The 18,906-nt window shown below is 47.0% G+C and overlaps 1 protein-coding gene across 5 annotated transcripts; it reads right to left on the bottom strand.

The window, feature by feature from the left end:
- Positions 1-11,103, bottom strand: SNX11 (sorting nexin 11). 5 transcript variants are annotated; one of them, XM_030839760.2, is made up of 8 exons: positions 10,849-11,103; positions 8,682-8,741; positions 7,440-7,494; positions 6,910-6,996; positions 6,514-6,614; positions 4,910-5,005; positions 4,464-4,676; positions 1-3,278 (listed from the first exon to the last, which is right to left on the bottom strand). In XM_030839760.2, the coding sequence occupies exons 3-8, from the start codon at positions 7,479-7,481 to the stop codon at positions 3,002-3,004; spliced, it is 816 nt and encodes a 271-aa protein (XP_030695620.1). In that variant the 5' UTR covers positions 7,482-7,494; positions 8,682-8,741; positions 10,849-11,103; the 3' UTR covers positions 1-3,001. The 5 variants fall into 5 exon arrangements, with proteins under 5 accessions (XP_030695620.1, XP_060146836.1, XP_030695619.1 ...); XM_060290853.1 differs by having other exon boundaries at positions 8,682-9,219; positions 10,849-10,907; XM_030839759.2 differs by lacking the exon at positions 8,682-8,741.
- Positions 11,104-18,906: the final 7,803 nt, after the last annotated feature.

Here is an 18,906-nt window from a genome sequence, read left to right as displayed (position 1 = left end):
TAAATAAATTTATTTTTTTAAAAAAAGATGCATATGAAACTTATTATGTTCACACAAGAAAACCCATCTCCTCCTACACACACACACACTTCCACCAAACAAAAGGAAACCCATGAGATTGGGATCACTTATCCTGGGTAACAGATGACTAGACTTGGACCACTTGGACTAGACTTGGACCAGATGACTAGACTTGTTGGAAGAGAGGTGACTAGGGAATTCCCTGGCAGTCCAGTGGTTAGGACTCTGTGCTTCCACTGCAAGGGGCACAGGTTCAATCCCTGGTCAGAAACCTAAGATCCCACATGACGCATGGCACAGCCAAAAAAAAAAAAAAAAAAAAATTAGGTAACTATAAGTCAGGCACAGAACCTACTTCAAACCAAAAATACTTCCATTCTACAAAACAACTCAGTAGACCACTCCCCCTAGTAGTTCCCTATCTTCCCTACAGAGGTCATCGGTGGCAGCCCTTAGTACACACAGGGACAGAGCAAAATGGGAGACAGGCAGATGGCACTGCCTAGATGAAGAGGAAAATCCATCTTTGCTGTTTTTCTGGTAATTCCAGGCCCATAGAAAAACTCTTCCCCTCTCAGGACATCTCCTTCCATGGTCTACACTCAACTCTGCACAAGACAGTGCAGGGATGGTGCCTGGCCTTAGATTAACTGAGGTGCTGTTGTATGCACTGCTGATAATGGATCATTAAAAAAGCCAAGAGGGCTTCCCTGGTGGTGCAGTAGTTGAGAGTCCGCCTGCCGATGCAGGGGACACGGGTTCGTGCCCCGGTCCGGGAAGATCCCACATGCGGCGGAGCAGCTGGGCCCGTGAGCCATGGCTGCTGAGCCTGCGCGTCCAGAGCCTGTGCTCCGCAACGGGAGAGGCCGCAACAGTGAGAGGCCAGCGTACAGCAAAAAAAAAAAAAAAAAAAAAGCCAAGAGTCAGAAAAATTGCATCTGTGTCTTTGAGCAGCTCCTGCTGTCCCAGCAGCCTACCCTGCTGGCAGAATTAGCTGCTGAGCACCAACTCCAGGAAGAAAAGGAGTGAACAGAAGAAGGCCAACCCAGCTTGCTGTTTTTTGGCTGAGTAGGGAATTGACACAGACCACCTCCGGCTCCTGTCTGGAAGTTTTGAAATCAGAGAGCTTCAAGCACAGCTGGGTTCACAGCTGCACCATTTGGAGCATTGGACTCATTAATATTCATGAGTCATCCCCACCAATCGGCAGAGCGGATACCATTAGCTTAGCATCTGTCGGGTTTTTGTGAGGTTTGTGTATGGAGTTTTTTCCCCTTTTAAATGAACTTCTTCTGACATTTTGGATTTGCCTCTGTAGGTTTTCTATCCTCGCCTTGCTCTGCTGCATCATATAAAGGAGAGACCCAGGGGAGGCGGGCAGGAAAGAGAAATGAGTCCCAGCGAGGGCTCCGCATCTGCCTGTTGACAAACTTTATTTCTCTTTCAGCACCTGGCACCTCAGACAGGCTGCGAGGACGGAAGCAGCATCAGGTAAATTATACCTAACAAGGTTCGTGCCCATAACTGTGAGAGGAGCTGGATCCTGACTCTTTGGAAGGCAATTCTTCCTCCAGTGGTGAACTTGAGCTGCACACACAATACAGGAGAGCTGCCGTGCATGGTTCTGAACCATTATTTCCACGCTGATAAATTCATGATTTATGAAAGTAACTACTGCCAGCCCTCACTCCCTCCTCCACTGCTACAGCTTGTTAGACACCAACTGCAACAACAGTCTTAAATACTTGAATTTTATTTCAAGCCAAAACCCCTCAACTCTGAACTAAATGCCATGACAGTCCCATGGCATAGGCTGGTAGTAAAAGAGCCCAGAGACAGGGTGCGATGGCCAGAGGAGGGAGAAGCGGGCAAGAAGGGGAAGAACCACACACACAAACCCAAGGGCAGGGCAGGGCAGAATGCCAGCGGCACTCATCTCCTACCAGCTCTGGCTCTCAGAGGAGAGAATTACGGCAGCAGGAGGGCAGAATGCCTCATTGTCTGAAGGAAGGCGTGTTGTTCCTCATCTCCATCCCCAGAGCCCTCTCTCCAGGCAGAAACAAAGCCCCTGCACCCCACTGGATTGAACATACGGCAACACAGCAACACAGCGGAGGGACACGTGGTGGCTGAAGCCTGGGGGCAGGGAGCTGTTACTAAGGGAGAAGAAAAGGATTCAAAAAAGAAAGGAGCCCATGCTTACCCTGCAGAGAACACAGACGCATCTCCGCTTTATAACCAGAGAGACGGTGACAGCCCAGGGCATCCTTTCCAAAACAAAGCCCCTGAACTGGTCCCTTTCCTATGGCTGTGACCAAACCCTTCTCTTTCGTGGATGGCCATGAGCTATTTCATGGGTCTTGGCCCCATAAAGCCAGGCCAAGGTCCTGGGATGTGCAGGAAACCCCAGTGACAGGAGTCACAGCACCGTTCCATTCAGTGGTATTAGTGGAGGAAAAGCAAGGAGGTGGGAGAATATTTACCTCCCTGTCCATGCAAGGAGGTAGGCAAGAGGCCAGCCTCCCAGAAACTAAGTGCTCCAGGGGCTGCAGCAAAAATAGAGCCCGTGGGAATACAATGACACAAGCATTTCTGTTGAACAATATTCAATATGGCAGCTGAAAATCTGCCACCTACAGGTCCCCAAAACCAGTCACCTGAGACAGTGCTCCTAGGCCTGTTAACAAACATCTAAAGAAATTCAGCTCCCAGAAGAGTAAATATGGGGTTTGGTTCAGAACCAACAACCCCTGCGCCTTGTGCTTAACTTATAAACATCCGCACAGTGTCTATTTCTATGGAAGAAGCCTGACGAGTTGTCACCGACCTCCACGCAACCAACGCGAGCAGAGGCCACGGTAAGACACGAAGCAGCCCAGCCTCCCCACCACTGGCCTGGGCCCAGCCCCACCCGAGCAAGTCTCCCGGCCCACATCTCCTTCATCCGCCTCAGAGCAGAACCCAGAGCTCCAAGCAGAGCTCACTTTTCCAAAACTGTTGTTTCCAACTGACCAGGATCCAAACGCACTGCACGGTCCCCTCCCATGGCCCTCCTCACAGGCTGAGGAGCAGAGATTCCCTCATCAGGTCTTGCAAAACCACAGCATGACGGAAAGGAGGGAGGTGGGAGAGGGGGGCTCTCCAAGGAAGGAGCCTCAGAGTCAACAGCAGGAGCCCACACCTCGAAACTGTCCTTTTCTTCCCCGGGAGGCGGTGAGAGAGAGCTCCTCCTGCCCGATCTTGGGAGAAAGCAGCAACTGGAAAAGAGAGGGAAAGGGAAACGAAGGGCATGAACAGGTAAACAAAAATGAATGGACAACAGCAGGAGGTCTCTCCATACAAATAAATATTATTCGGCCGTAGAAACGAATTAAGTGCTGATACACACTACAACACAGACACACCGTGAAAATGTACTAAATGAAAGACGTCAGTCACAAAAGACCACGTACCGTATGACTGACTCCGTTTCTGTGAAATGTCCAGAATATGCAAATCCATAGACAAGTAAAGTAGACACTGGTTGCCAAGGGCTGGGGGTTGGGGAAAATGGGGAGTCACAGCTAATGGGCACAAGGGGGTGATGAAAACATTCTAGAATTGACTGTGGTGATAGACGGCTGAACAACTTCATGAATAAACTAAAACTACTGAATTGTACACTAAAAGGGTGAACTTTATGTATGTAAATATATCTCAATAAAGTTGTTATTTAAAGAAAATGGGGGGGACTTCCCTGCCGGTCCAGTGGTTAAGAATCCGCCTGCCAATGCAGGGGACATGGGTTCGAGCCCTGGTCCGGGAAGATCCCACATGCCATGGAGCAACTAAGCCCGTGCACCACAACTACTGAGCCTGCGCTCTAGAGCCCGCGAGCCACAACTACTGAGCCCATGTGCCACAACTACTGAAGCCCACGCACCTAGAGCCCGTGCTCTGCAACAAGAGAAGCCACCGCAATGAGAAGCCAGCACACCCCAACAAAGAGTAGCCCCCCGCTCGCTGCAACTAGAGAAAGCCCGCGCACAGCAATGAAGACCCAACGCAGCCAAAAATAAATAAATTTAATAAATTAAAAAAAGAGAGAGCTCTAATGCTATTTAAAAAATTAATTAATTAAAAAAATAACAATGCACTTTATTAAAAAAAAAAAGTAAAAGAAAACGGGGGTTGGGGGAGAGGATAAAGAACAAAACAAATAAGAAAGCCTTCTCTTCTTTCTCCTCAGGTTCCAATAGGAGAGCACGCTCCCCAGGGATGAGTTAGTAAAGAAACAAGACCTTTGTGCATGGAATGAAAGAACCATGCACAAGGAGGCCAAGGCCCTTCTGAAAGGCCACTGACGCTGTGACCTTACTGCTTTCTCTACCAATGGACACCTCACTGGCCCAGGTTACAATAATCCTAGCCACTGGTGTCTCAAAATAGAGCACTTCAGTTACCTCTTAGGCTGGTCTCCTTTAGCCAGGTGAGGGGAGCCCCGCCTCTCTTCCTGGGCCCAGCCACAGTTTGACATAGCATAGCGAAGAATGGCATCGGAAACGGACATGGGGCTTCGGCCCTGGACACAGGCTTCTATCTCAGGCACCGAGAGCTGGCTTTGCAGGAAGAGGTGTAACTGGCTGTCTGACAGGAGGACCACACTCTGCAGGACCCTGGGGAAAACACAGGTAGGGCAACACAGAGCATCACCCCGAGCAGTGGCTCTCCCCAGCCCCATCCTCTGAAGGCCTTGTGGCTTGAGTGAGCACTGAAGGCACAAGGGTGCAAGAAAGGCATCTGACACAAATGTGCCTGTATGTTCACAGGGGCCATTCTGCCCGGCACACACACCTCAACCCCCGGCCCCTCCCCAGGAGGCAAGTGCTAGCCCGCCAAGTCCACTCACTTTTCGAGAAAGTGCTGCAGACCTTGTCGTCGCTTCTCAATGAATTCATCTGAGCTGCCAAAGAAGGTTGACTTCCCAGGAAGTTCAGGTACAGGCCTGTGGGATCACATAATGTAACACGCCCAAGATAAGTAACATCCAAGACAGTCATTCCAGTCCCTGATCAAGGAAATCCCCTAAAAAGAGGCGCAAATCAATACAAACAGCATTTAATAAGGTGGCAGGGGAAGGAGACTAACACTGACTTGACTGCATGAGTGTGTCAGGCACTGTAAATGTTTTAATTTAACCTTACTTCGTTTAATACTCCCCAAAACCCCATGAGAAAGATATTAGTGTCCCCATTTTAGTGGTAAGGAAATAGAAACAGAGAAGTTAAGTAAATTTCCCAGTGTCATACAGCTAGTAAGTAAGCAGCAGAGTTGGTATTTGAACCAAGTCTATGACTTAAAAACTCCATGCTGCTAGATTACACTGTTTACAAAACCCATTCCCACCATCAACTATTACTGAAAAAGGAAGAAACTTGGACACAGAGACACGGAGAATGCTGGGTCCTTCTGTGTAAATTAAGACTACCTTCTCCAGCCCTGGAAGGTCACATGCTTGGAATTTTCTGAAAGTAGTCGAGTTGCAGCAAATCATCCACAAACTCTTCAAGCCTCCCTAGCCTCTCCTGTGAAGCATGGCACATGCTTTAAAAATGGCAGGCCAGGGCTTCCCTGGTGGCGCAGTGGTTGAGAGTCCGCCTGCCAATGCAGGGGACACAGGTTCGTGCCCCGGTCCGGGAAGATCCCACATGCCGTGGAGCGGCTGGGCCCGTGAGCCGTGGCCGCTGAGCCTGCACTTCCGGAGCCTGTGCTCCGCAACGGGAGAGGCCACAGCAGTGAGAGGCCCGCGTACCGCAAAAAAAAAAAAAAAAAAAAAAATGGCAGGCCAGACTAGAGGATGCAGGGTCTGTTCAGGGGAAGTTCCAACTGGCTAATTAGGGCCTGACCCATGACAATGGCCTCGTCAGTCCCACATGTTAACTAACTGGCTACGTCATCAACAGGGTCACCAGAGCATTCAGTGGCCACACTGTCGTGGAAGCACTGTCCTAAACTGTCTCAAGTCCTAGGACTTATCTGAAGTGTGCAGGTGAGGAGTGAACACTACTGCTTTTCCTGAGGCTCTCAGTCTGTTATAACTCTGGATAGAGGTCTCTACACAAAAAAGAAAAAAATAATCACTATTTTTGTATATCAAATGGACGGGAACACCACCTGTCAATTTATTCCAGATGCTAAAAAGCTTCTCATAACCAGTGAAGCACACTTAAAAAGCCAGCAGTACCTTTCTTTAGCCCTAAACTATTTAGCCCTATGCATGTTAAAAAAGAAAAATATTTTTTAGATTTATTTGGCTTTGTTAGGTCAAAATATTAGAAATAAGAACGCTGTCTTACTTTTTTCACTGACTTGAAAACATAATTTAAGAATACATTTCTCAATGGCCTCAGTACCTGGCAAGTTGCCAAGCTTTTTTCATTGTAAATTCCAGTTGCCAAGTAAGCACCTAAAAAGCCAGTCTCAGACCCAAGAAGAAAACAAGAGCAAACTCACACTAAACCAGCGTTTCTCTGTAGCTGCTTTCTCAGCCACACAAACTCTCGGTAGCGGCGACGCACACAGGATGTCTTAGCAGTAAAAGCCTTGCTGTTGGTCTACAGGAGGCAGCACATGAAAAGGCTTTAGTGGAAAAAGCCCAAGTTCACGTGAACTCCCCATCGTCACTCTCACTAAGGACCCAAGCCACCAGGCCACAGTCCTGATCAAGGGCTCCAAGCAGAGCAAGATGCCACCAGGCAGCCTGAAAACAACTCTCAGGCAAACCCCAGGCTCTCTTTCCTCTCCTCCCTCCTTTACTTCTGTCAAGACATCCATAAACAGATTCTGCCTCAAGACTGGCCCTCAGCCCTGGAGGGTGCTGACCCCAATATCAAAATTGGATGCACTTACATGAAGGAATATCTTATAATCCACGTAAGAATTCCAGGAGCCCTCATTCTGCACGCGGGGGTCCTGAACACGCACAGTGATCACCTCCTGGAGGGAAGAAATGCTCCTTCAGCTTCAGCACAGCCACACAGTAAGGTGGCCTCGACACAAAGGCTGCCAGATTTTTCCACTCAACACCAACTTTCATTCATTTGTTCATTTATTCATTCAATTCGGCAAATATTTATTGACCACCCTGTATGTGGCAGGCACTGTGCTAAGGCACTAGGGTAGAACAAGAACAAGAGACAAAAAGCTTTGCCCTTATGAAGCTTACATTCTAGTACATTCCAATGAATGGAAAAGTTAGTGAAAATGGAACCTCATTTCCCAGTAATGCCTTTACTACTGATTTCCCTCCTCTGGCTTGACCCTGAGCTCATCAGAACCACCAAGGTATTAGTGTCAGAAGGACACCAACAAGCAATATCTGAATCTCCCAAATCCCCTCAAACATTTACCCACCTGTTGCCCAGAGACCACATGCTTACCTCCTGCTCTTGGTTCTCCAACATTCTACACCAAAAGCCCATTGGAAGAAAACATCTGATGAGGGACAGAAGACACAGGATCAATCACTGTTAGTATGCGTCTAGTCTTCTCTCTCTTGGCCAGGGCCAAACCCTGAAAAATTTTTTTTTTTTTTTTTTTGAGGTACGCGGGCCTCTCACTGTTGTGGCCTCTCCCGTTGTGGAGCAACAGGCTCCGGACGCGCAGGCTCAGCGGCCATGGCTCACGGGCCCAGCCGCTCCACGGCATGTGGGATCTTCCCGGACCGGGGCACAAACCCGTGTCCCCTGCATCAGCAGGCGGACTCTCAACCACTGCGCCACCAGGGAAGCCCGACCCTGAAAATTTTTAATCGACACCCCCCTGGGGAAATCCAGGCAACTTTTTTGTTCTTGTGTAAAACTTAAGAGGAAGGAAAAAAAGTCCCCTACGTGAGCTAGGTGCCAAGCTAAAAGCCCTGGAGGATTTGCCTCCCTTCTCAGACCATGGCGGGGACCCTGAACCAGGCCACCTCTAGCCAAAACATGTTCAGGTCTACACACTGTAGCCTCAGGCAGCCAGAAAAGGCAGGCTGAGTCATAAAACCTTTCTGCCTGAGAACTGCAGGCACAGCAGTGTCTGTGGGCACACACAGCACAGCTCTCTAAGTGAACCTAACATTGCCCCCTCCCAGCTGTTTAGAGACAACCAAAACCCCACAAACGCCTTTGCTCCTAAGTCTCTCTTTGTCTTGCTAAGCACAGTCACCGCCCCAGAGACAGATCTCAGAGTTGGAGAGTTCCGGGGGCACCTGAGTGGGTTGCCCAGTTGTGACCTTCCCTTATCTAATCCCATCTCCAGAACCCAAGCCAATGGTTCTGATCATTTCCTCTCTCGACATGCGGTTTATACCACTGCCCAAGCACCCCACAGCTGCACAAGTCGACTCAGGATGTTTTCCACTCCTTTGCAAAGATTCATTAAAGCCTAAGCCACTGATTTCCCCCAGTGTGGCAGTTTACATGTGCAGCAACATCGCCCACTCCAGCAAGGGGACCATGAAGGCTGCAGCACAGGGTTACTCAAGTCCAAAGGGGCCCATGATGTCACCTTCTGTTAAAATACAGCACTGATCTTTTTACTCCTAGAACCACTCCAACAGCATCCACTCTGGCTGCCGCCTCCACCCCATTCTCCTCTCTTAAGAGTGGAACAATAAGGTTTAATTTCCCTTTCCAATTTACCTTGAAATGAAAACTGACTTCAGCCAATATGTACTGCCAACAAATGATCCAGGCTGGCTCCTGGGAAAACAAGACTATCTCTGAGCTCTCCCTCTCCTCTCCCCATGCCCATTTACACACCCACTCATTTTTACAGTCCCACAATTAATTTTAAACACATTCTCTTATTAGTTCTGCCTTACCGTTAGAAGAGTGTGTAATGAATTTCCTTATGTTGTGCTCACACGGCTAACATTTCAAGAGAAGGGGAACTCATTTACACCATAAAATTAGCAGAGCACACAGCTTTTCCAATCTTTTTCAGTATACCAGAAGGTCTCTTCACACACAGACACTGCACGCAGAGATGAAGCTGCATGATATATGACAAAACTGGGCTACACAGTCGAGTAAACTGGAAATTCTGTGGTTGCAATGCCATCTTCAACAGTATTCTTGCTGACATTCTGATTTTTCAGCTGATGCAGTCACCACTGCAAAGGGGTCCTGAACTGAAAGGCGAGAAATCCCAATTCCGTAACAACTGATGTATAACATCCTGGATGTAAGCAAATGGCTGTGATCAAAAAGAGCAGGCCAACTCACTGTGAACAATTAACCTCCTAAGATTTAAACAAAAATTGTTTTTCTCTTCTCTTTTTAGGCATTCGGTAACTTGCCAGTACAGGAGCAGAGTTAAATACACTGAAGTGTCTTTCCACAAAAGTAACCATAGGAGACATGATGACAAGGAAATCCACACCTCAGTACAGCTCACACAACTCCAGTGCCTTGAAAGGTTTGCCAAATTCAGAACCATAATTCAGTAACGAAATGGTCATCATTCTCAGGCTCAAGAAGAGTTTGCCTAAGGCTCCGAGAGCAAGCTCCTCTCCTTTGGGGCTTATACCACTTAGAAACAAATAGCTATAAACTGGCTTTAAAAAAAAGCCTAGGACCCCCCAAGACGCTATATACTTAAAACTAAGTTTAAAGGGCACTAAAAATGTTTCAATTGTAACTTTCCTTAAAAACAATGGAACAAACACAAAAACCTATACTTCAAGTAATAATTTCTAGCAACTACTATTCTCCCAGCTCCCTCCCTGTAGGTGCCACTCCTCAGGAGGAAATGAAGCTCATTTCTACCCTTGGAGGGGAAGGAGGAAGTTCTTAATTTTAGCAGTATGATCTGGGAGATGCATCCATGTGTCATCCAACTAAGGACAGAGTCAGTGATCCTCTCAGCTACTTAATGCAACTCACTCAGCGCTAGCTACATTTCCTGGGCCCTTTCAATCACATGTGAAGTTTCCTTTACTTTCTCCACCTGTACCAGCACCAGTATCTCCGGGTAAAATCCAGCTGTTTGCTGTTTACAAAGTAGATTCCTTGTAAAGCTTTCCTATGTCTAAACAATTCAAGGCAGCAGTTCAAGGCTTTCGCTCCACCATTTTCACTCCCATTTAAACTACTTAAAGAGACATGTTAAAAAAAAAATCAGGTGATAACTTTTATATTGAGCCACCGAGACTCCCATCCTTTCTTACTCATTCTTCAGCCCTTTGGTGCCAGATGGCAACTCAAAAAGCTCTCCTTCCGAAACATCCACAGGTGGTAGAAGCAGCTCCCCTGTCTGACCAAGCTCTGCCTATTCTCAGCTATTGTTTGCTCCATTCTTTTGTTCATGTGTAACTTGCCAGTCTTTCCACTTGCAGGTTAAGTAACAAGGCAACCACAATCTAGCACAAGAGCCTTCTGTGTCCCCGTAAAATACCTGCCATTACTCCTAGTCCTAGTGTTTGGGTAAATGTAGCCAAACTCTTTTACTCCGGCCACACACACACACACACACACACACACACACACACACCGTACTCCCAACGAACTAGGAGCAAAAAGGCCATGTGGTTCTTATTCCCCTTTGCCTACTAAACTTGGGGAGTGGGAAGGAAAGATGCTTTATACTTTAAAAATAAATGGAAAAGCCGGGTTTCCTTCCTTGGATCCCAAGTAAGCACCCGCCTTCATCCCGGTAGGTGAAACCGCTCGTTCCCTAGGATGGCCAGCGAGGTCGCCACCCTAAGCGCCACTGCTGACGCTCAAGCCCGCAGCCTGAGCGTAGCGCCCACGTCCCCTCACCTGAGAGCAGCACCCACTCCCCGCGGCCCCGCCCACGCCCCCTCACCTGAGAGCAGAACCCACTCCCCACAGCAACACCGCCAGTGCCCCACTATACAGTAAGACTCTAGGCTTCTTCTTCCGGGTGAGCGGCCGGCGCCCCGGTGCACGACGGGAGAAGGTTGCCGGCACGCCAATCCCGGGTGCCCAGGACGCCCGGCCCCCGCAGGCCAGGGCTCTTAGTGGCAGCCCCGCTCCCGGGGCGGAGCGCTCGACCCCGCCCAGGCCCTGGTTGGAGTCGGGATCCCGCTCTCACTTGGGACGCTGCTCGGTGGACGCGGGCGAGGGAGGAGAAGGGGCTCTGACGTCCAATCCGGAGCCGCGTCCCTCCCATTGTTGTCAGGCCCAGCCAATCAGCGGCCAGGAAGCGTCCCTAGAGGTCCTAAAGTGGGTCTGAGGGAAGAGATGGTGCTGAGAGTGGGAGGGTTCTGAGCGTGGAAGCCACGCGAAATCTGTAGAGAGTCCCCGGGGAACTGGAACCCGTAGCTTCCAGTTCCCCCGCGGAGTTATCAAGGGGACGCCAACTCAGATTCGAAAACCAGATTGTCCGAACAAAAACCGAACTGAGGACGGTCCAGCAATCACCAGTTTCACTTGCGATACAAGCCTAAGGAAGGATCGTGTAGCTACTTAATAAGAAAGAAATATCCGTTGACTATGATGAAGACTTTTTTTTAATGTTGTTGAAATGTCTTTTAACTATCTGCTTAAAGATAATTTTAGCAGAGGTAATTTCAAGGAAAAAGTTATAGTCACAAATACAAGCTCTGGAGTTAGAAGACCGGGGTACAATACCCGGCACTACACTGATCATGTGGCCTTAAACTGGTCTTAAATCTTTATGTCTTAGTTTCCTCTTCTGTAAGGTGGAGCTAGCTCATAAGGTAAGGTGCACGTACCACAAAGCAGCTCTTCTCAAACGTGTTGATCTCAGGATCCTTTTACATTCTTACAAATGATTAACGACCCCAAAGAGCTTTTGTTTATGTGGGATGTTCACCAGATTAGAAATTTAAATTGAGAAATTAAAAAACATTTACTAATTCTCCTAAAACTAATAATTAACCATTACATGTGAACATAATATGTTTTATGAAATATAACTACACTTTCCAAAAAAATTGAGTAGAGGGGCATTATATTACAATTTTTCAAATCTCTCATGTTTGGCTTAATAGAAGACAGCTGGATTCTCATATTTGCTTCCCCGTTCGCTCTGTTATCCTGTTGTTTTGGACTAGGAAATGCAGAAAATCTGGTCTCACACAGATACATAGCCGGAAAAGGGAGAGGTATCTTTAGCCTTCTCTGATAATTGTGGATACTTTTCTTTTTTAATCCAAAAATGTCATATTATTAGTCACCCTCTGAGCTCTTACATGGGAGCAAGTGGGGTTTGTGTGGGGGCCATTGACGGCAGGGGCCTCTGGGTTGCCAGGGGTAAGTATACCAAGCTCACACTGGACACCAGGCTGTCTACCAGATTGGAGAGATGAAGGAGTTTGGAGAAATTTGTCCTTTTATCTGGAACGATCTGAGGGAGTGTCCTGCTGCCAAGTCTTGGAGCCAGCCATGCCTTTCACCTCCAATTCGTGTGAGATGCCGTGGGTATCCGCACAGGTGGCCCCAACGGTTCTGTGCTGAAAAGAAAGTTACTATTTCCCAGATGCTACTAACAGTGGAAGAACTACAGGAAAGGTTCCGTGGTGATGGCAGTCAGGTGGGCCGCTGCAGAAGGCTATCAGGTGAGCATGAGCACCTGTGAGGTGTGGGGTGCCAGCGTCCTCCTCCTCAGAGGGAGGGCAGCCAGGAAGTCATGGAACTCATCTAAGAAGTGTTCTGGATACAGAACTTACTCTAGGCCCCGCTTGGGATGGGGCAGTTTGTTTACTAACTTGCAAGAAGTTACTTCTCAGATTGCTCAGCCATTTCATTTGGATCACTTTTTTGGAATTGAGGCATCAAATTTTCCGAGTGAAAGTATCTCATTCATTAGGGCCAGCCAGAGACCTTTTCAGCATTCTTCCAAACTTGGAGAATGCAGGGAGTGTCTGGCGTCCAGCCACTCTCAGTGGGTCTTGCCCACCCCATTTCCATTTTGCTTTTGTTAGAGGCAAGAGGGAAGTTGGCCATAGTCTGCTTAGGGCTAGAAAGCATCAGGCTGTTCCTGGAATCTCTCTTCAGTTGGAAGAGTGGGACAACCCCATGGGGTACCACAAGGTCAGTCTTGATGTGGAAGACCCCGTTGATGGTGGCTGATTTCTAAGTAGGAGGGCAGTCGGTGCAAGGGGTGTGAGCCTCTATGCTCCCCACCCCGAGCAGCTCTTTTAACCATCTTATATGCTCAGGATTCACTTAACAAGTTTACAGAAAAAACAGGGACTTCCCTGGTGGCGCAGTGGTTAAGAATCCGCCTGCCAGTGCAGGGGACATGGGTCTGAGCCCTGGCCTGGGAGGATCCCACATGCCATGGAGCAATTAAGCCCATGCGCCACAACTACTGAGCCTGCTCTCTAGAGCCTGCAAGCCACAACTACAGAGCCCAAGTGCCACAACTACTGAAGCCCGCACGCCTAGAGTCCATGCTCCGCAACAAGAGAAGCCACCACAATGAGAAACCCGCGCACCGCAACGAAGAGTAGCCCCCGGGGCTTCCCTGGTGGCACAGTGGTTGAGAGTCCGCCTGCCGATGCAGGGGACACGGGTTCGTGCCCCGGTCCGGGAAGATCCCACATGCTGCGGAGCGGCTGGGGCCGTGAGCCATGGCCGCTGAGCCTGCGCGTCCGGAGCCTGTGCTCCGCAGCGGGAGAGGCCACAACAGTGAGAGGCCCGCGTACCGCAAAAAAAACATAAGCAGGTTTGGAAAAAAGAATTCCCTTCCTCACACCGAAGTTTTCAGTAAAAGAACAAACAGATCTTTTCTTCTCTCTGGGGCTGGCTTTTTTCAACTGCAAGGCTGGTACTGGCAGGTCCACCATCAAGGGGGAAATAGATTTCCTTAACATTCCTCAGGATCGCATCTCCACTCTGGCTGGAAGGGCTCAGTCCCTGTGGGCTCTTGACATTGCCCAGAGCTCTGGAGACGTGTTCATCCACTACGCTGCTAGCTGCTAATATCCCCTTGGAAATAGGTGAAAAGGACACAGCAGGAATTCCACTCTGTCTTGATAGGGCTTTGCATCTGGACAGCGGTCTCCCTCACTTCTTCCATCGTGACACGGGGGATCGCTGAATTCTCGACCATCGGCGGAGACAGAGCAAGATGCTATGGCCGGGCAAAAGTGCGTTTTGATGGCCAGAGCTGCGAGAGCTGCTTGAGCCGCTTTAAAGCAGCCCAGACCAAGCAGGGCCTCTGGATACTCTTATTCGATACTAGCAAAACTCAAGAAATGGTAGATTCTTTTTTTAAAAAAATATTTATTTATTTGGCTGCGTCGGGTCTTAGTTGCGGCATGGGGGATCTTCCGTTGCCGCGTGGAGGATCTTTAGTTGCAGCATGCGGGATCTATTTTCCTGACCAGGGATCGAGCCCGGGCCCCCTGCATTGAGAGCATGGAGTCTTAGCCACTGGACCACCAGGGAAGTCCCTATTCAGTATTTTATTTTATTTTATTATTTTTTTAATTTATTTATTTATTTTATATTTATTTTTGCTGTGTTGGGTCTTCGTTTCTGTGCGAGGGCTCTCTCCAGTTGCGGCGAGCGGGGGCCACTCTTCATCACGGTGCGCGGGCCTCTCACTATCGTGGCCTCTCGTTGCGGAGCACAGGCTCCAGACGCGCAGGCTCAGTAGTTGTGGTGCACGGGCTTAGTTGCTCCGCGGCATATGGGATCTTCCCGGACCAGGGCTCGAACCCGTGCCCCTTGCATTAGCAGGCGGATTCTCAACCACTCTGCCACCAGGGAAGCCCCTTATTCAGTATTTTAAAAATCACATTTATTAAAATCATCACTGATCTCATCCCTCTTGTGAAGCCCTCAAAGTCACTGGTGGATACCACATTTTCCTGTAGGATCAGAAACGTTTTCCCTTCTTTTCTAGGTTCTTTAGCTGGTCCGCTAATTAAACTGAAGTAAGATAAATTAACAGGAGAAAATACAATTTCGTACTTAGGAGAGCTCCATAAAAATGAGACCCAAGGGCAAGTTAGGCAATTGAGACTTATATGCCATCCTGAGCTGAAGACTGGGATAGGGGCCTGAGGCTTCAAAAGGGGGAGGGCAATTCACAGGACTAGAAGAAGAACAGATGTTTGGTAATTAGAAGTTTGCCCAACCATGCTGGTAAGTCTTTCAGATAAAAAAGTTATCTCTGGTCGTAGCTCTTTTTCTGATACATACCCTGTATCTAAATTCTATTAGGTAGTTAGGGACAGGTAAAAGTTTTTCCTAAGTCTGCTGGGTGTTACTGCCTTCAGCTCGAAATAATCCACAGGCCAAAGTACCATATTTAGGGGTGGCATATTCTCCTCCCCTTCAGCACATATTCCAAAATTATAATTTTTGCTTGAAAGCTCAAATTTTATCATTGGCAGAAATACTTTCTTTTCCTTAAAGTGGTAGTTTAATTTCATTCAAATACCCAAGTCGAATAACCATAGTTTTTGTCATTCTTTCCCAAAAAATGGTGTTCTATGAAAAAAAGCAGCTAGTTCAATTCACACATCTCAGACAATTGCTCAATTGTGTACTTCAGTAATTCGCAGAAGTGCTTTATGTACATGTCACATTTCATCATATAGAACATTAAAAAGACACATACTCTAGGAGAGAGATTTCATAAAATTAATCATTTGTACTGCTTCATCAAGGATAGTCTTAAGTGGGACTTCCCTGGTGGTGCAGTGGATAAGACTCCGTGCTCCCAATGCAGGGGCCCTGGGTTCGATCCCTGGTCAGGGAATTAGATCCCACATGTATGACACAACTAAGAGTTCACATGCCACAACTAAGGAGACTGCCTGCCACAACTAAGGTGCCCACGTGCTGCAACTGAGGAGCCTGCTTGCCACAACTAAAACCTGGCACAACCAAATTAATTAATCAATTAATTAATTTTTTAAAACAAGGATAGTCTTAAGTGAAAGTGGCTTCTTAATTCTTTTACTGCCTAGGTGTGGCAGTGAAGAATACAAGTATAGGGACTTCCCTGGTGGCACAGTTGTTAAGAATCTGCCTGCTAACGCAGGGGACACAGGTTCGAGCCATGGTCCCGGAAGATCCCACATACTACAGAGCAACTAAGCCTGTGCACCACAACTACTAAAAGCCTGCACTCTAGATCCTGTGAGCCACAACTACTGAGCCTGCGTGCTGCAACTACTGAAGCCCACGCGCCTAGAGCCTATGCTCTGCAACAAGAGAAGTCACTGCAGTGAGAAGCCCGCGCAACGCAACGAAGAGTAGCCCCCGCTCGCCACAACTAGAGAAAGTCCGCGCAGCAATGAAGACCCAACGCAGCCAAAAATAAATTTAAAAAAGAATACAAGTATAGTACAAGTTGGTGCCACACTGCCTTGATTCATCCTAATATGCCAGCAGTTTCATCCACTTTTCCACAATCAGTGAAAATACCAACACAATGAAAAAGAGCAAATAATGTCTTAATATCATTATGAAAATAGTTTTGACCATGCAGACTCCCTGAAACCATCTTAGGCACTCCCAGAGGGTGTGGATTATACTTGGAGAACCACAGAATATATCTGTAGAATGTATCCACTCATTCAACAAACATTTATTGAGCCCTTTCTATGGTCTAGGCACTATTTTAGGCATTAAAAGTAAAGCAGTGAGCCAAATAGGAAAATACCCTGATCTGCTGGAGCTTGACTCAATAAGTGTTTTAAAATAAATTCATTAAATAACTTTAATGAAATATAGGTTTCACAAATAGGCAGTGCCCCATCTCTGGCTCATTTTTTCAACATTAATTTCTAATACTTGATAATGGGGCCCATCTTTGTTGCACTTGAAATGCTAGCAAATCACAGCACTCCAAGCAGTGATCCCTTCACGTGAGAAAAACCAATCAGTGTCAGGGCTATGGGTGCATGATTTGAGAAGTATATGTAATTAGAGTCCAGTTACTACCTGGAAGTCACATGAGAATCAGACCGACCAGGGGAGGTAAGAGAGACAGATCGCTCTTAAGTATATTTGCCTTTTAAAAGAGAATGCTTGTTAACCCCAAATGAATAAAACTCTTTAACAATAGAATTTCAAGTAGTAGTCAAAATGAAACAAAGAATCTCATACCCATTAGGATGGCTGCTATCAAACAAAACAAAAAACAAGACAACAAACGTGTGAGGGTATGGAGAAATTGGAACTGTTGTGCACAGTTGGTGGGAATGTAAAATGGTGCAGCCACTGGAAAACAGTATGGATTTCCTCAAAGAATTAAAAATAGAATTACCAATGATCCAGCAATTGCACTTCTGGGTGTATAACCAAAGTAATTGAAAGCAGGGGCTGGAAGAGATATTTGTATACCCATGTTTACCTAAAACCTGGAAGCAACCCAAGTGCCTAACAACAGATGAATGGATAAGCAAAATTTGATATATACAAATGGTGGGGGCTTCCCTTGGTGGGGGCTTCCCTTGGTGGGAGCTTCCCTGGTGGCACCGTGGTTAAGAGTCCGCCTGCCAATGCAGGGACACGGGTTCAAGCCCTGGTCCGGGAAGATCCCACATGCCGCGGAGCAACTAAGCCCGTGCACCACAACTACTGAGCCTGTGCTCTAGAGCCCACAAGACACAACTACTGAAGCCCGCGCACCCCTGCTCCACAAGAGAAGGCACTGCAATGAGAAGTCCGTGCACCGCAACAAAGAATAGCCCCACTAGAGAAAGCCCATGTACAGCAACGAAGACGCAACGAAGACCCAACGCAGCCAAAAATAAAATAAATAAATGTATTTTTTTTTTAATGGGACATTCTTAAGCCTTAAAAAGGAGGAAATTTTGACGTATGCTATACCATATGTCCATATGAATCTTGAGAACATTATGCTTATGAAATAAGCCAGTCACAAAAAGACAAATACTGTGTGATTCCATTTATATGAGTACTTAGAGTAGTCAAAATCATGAGACAGAAAGCAGAATAGTGATTGCCAGGGCCTGGAGGGAGGAATGGAAAGTTATTGTTTAATGGGTATAGTTTCAGTTTTACACGATAAAAAAAGTTATGGAGATGGATGGTGGCAATGGTTGCACAACATTATGAATGTATCTACCTTTTTTATGTTTTATATATTTTACCATAATTTTTTAAATTGTGGAAAAAATTAAACAAAGAATTTCAGACAGTGCAGAGGAAAATATTTTAAAAGTCCTGTATTTCCTCCACTCCTTAAATCACATTTCAGAAGCAGCTATCTATTGTACTTAAAACAACTACTGTGTACTGAGGGCCAGCTATGTGCCATTCCCTTTACACATTACTGTTAATCCTACAGAAATGCTGCATGTTAGGTCTTAAATAATACTTTGATATTTTAGATTTTCATGGAAGCTGCTGAGGCTCAAGAAGTTAAGCGGCTTGTCCAAAGTTACACAGCAGGCAAATAATAGAGACAGAATTGAATCCAGTTCAGCCTGATACCAAGTCCTTGTTCTTTTTTGCAACATCATACTTCCTCCTTTCCCCTCATTCCTGTGATTCTGGAAACTTCATATGACAGACATATTTCCTGTTGGGCACGAGCAATGTCACTTCGAATGTTGTCTTGAGCAAGATCATTATGACTGAGGTGCCATTACCCTTAGAAAGAAAAGAAACCCTGAAGGTCTGGATAGTTTGAAATGTCATCATTCTTATGGGAAGAGAAAAGAACTAAATCCACTTAATCCCAAAAGACTTTCAAAAAAGATTTTGTTAATGCAGAAACTTGGAGGCTTGAGAGTTTGACATCCATCCCTGGCAGAATTCCAGAACAGATGATTAACAAGAGAGCTCTTAGCTGATTGCAGATTAGCATAAACCTGGTGGCGCTCTGCTACCTAAAAAGAGAAGGTGACCTTTGACTCCCTTCATTCAAGAATGATGTAGAGCACCA

Source organism: Globicephala melas, chromosome 20 (genome assembly GCF_963455315.2).
Source record: "Globicephala melas chromosome 20, mGloMel1.2, whole genome shotgun sequence".
NCBI lineage: Eukaryota > Metazoa > Chordata > Mammalia > Artiodactyla > Delphinidae > Globicephala > Globicephala melas.
The sequence above is the reverse complement of the archived record's forward strand: the minus strand, read 5'-3'. Positions and strand labels throughout refer to the sequence as shown.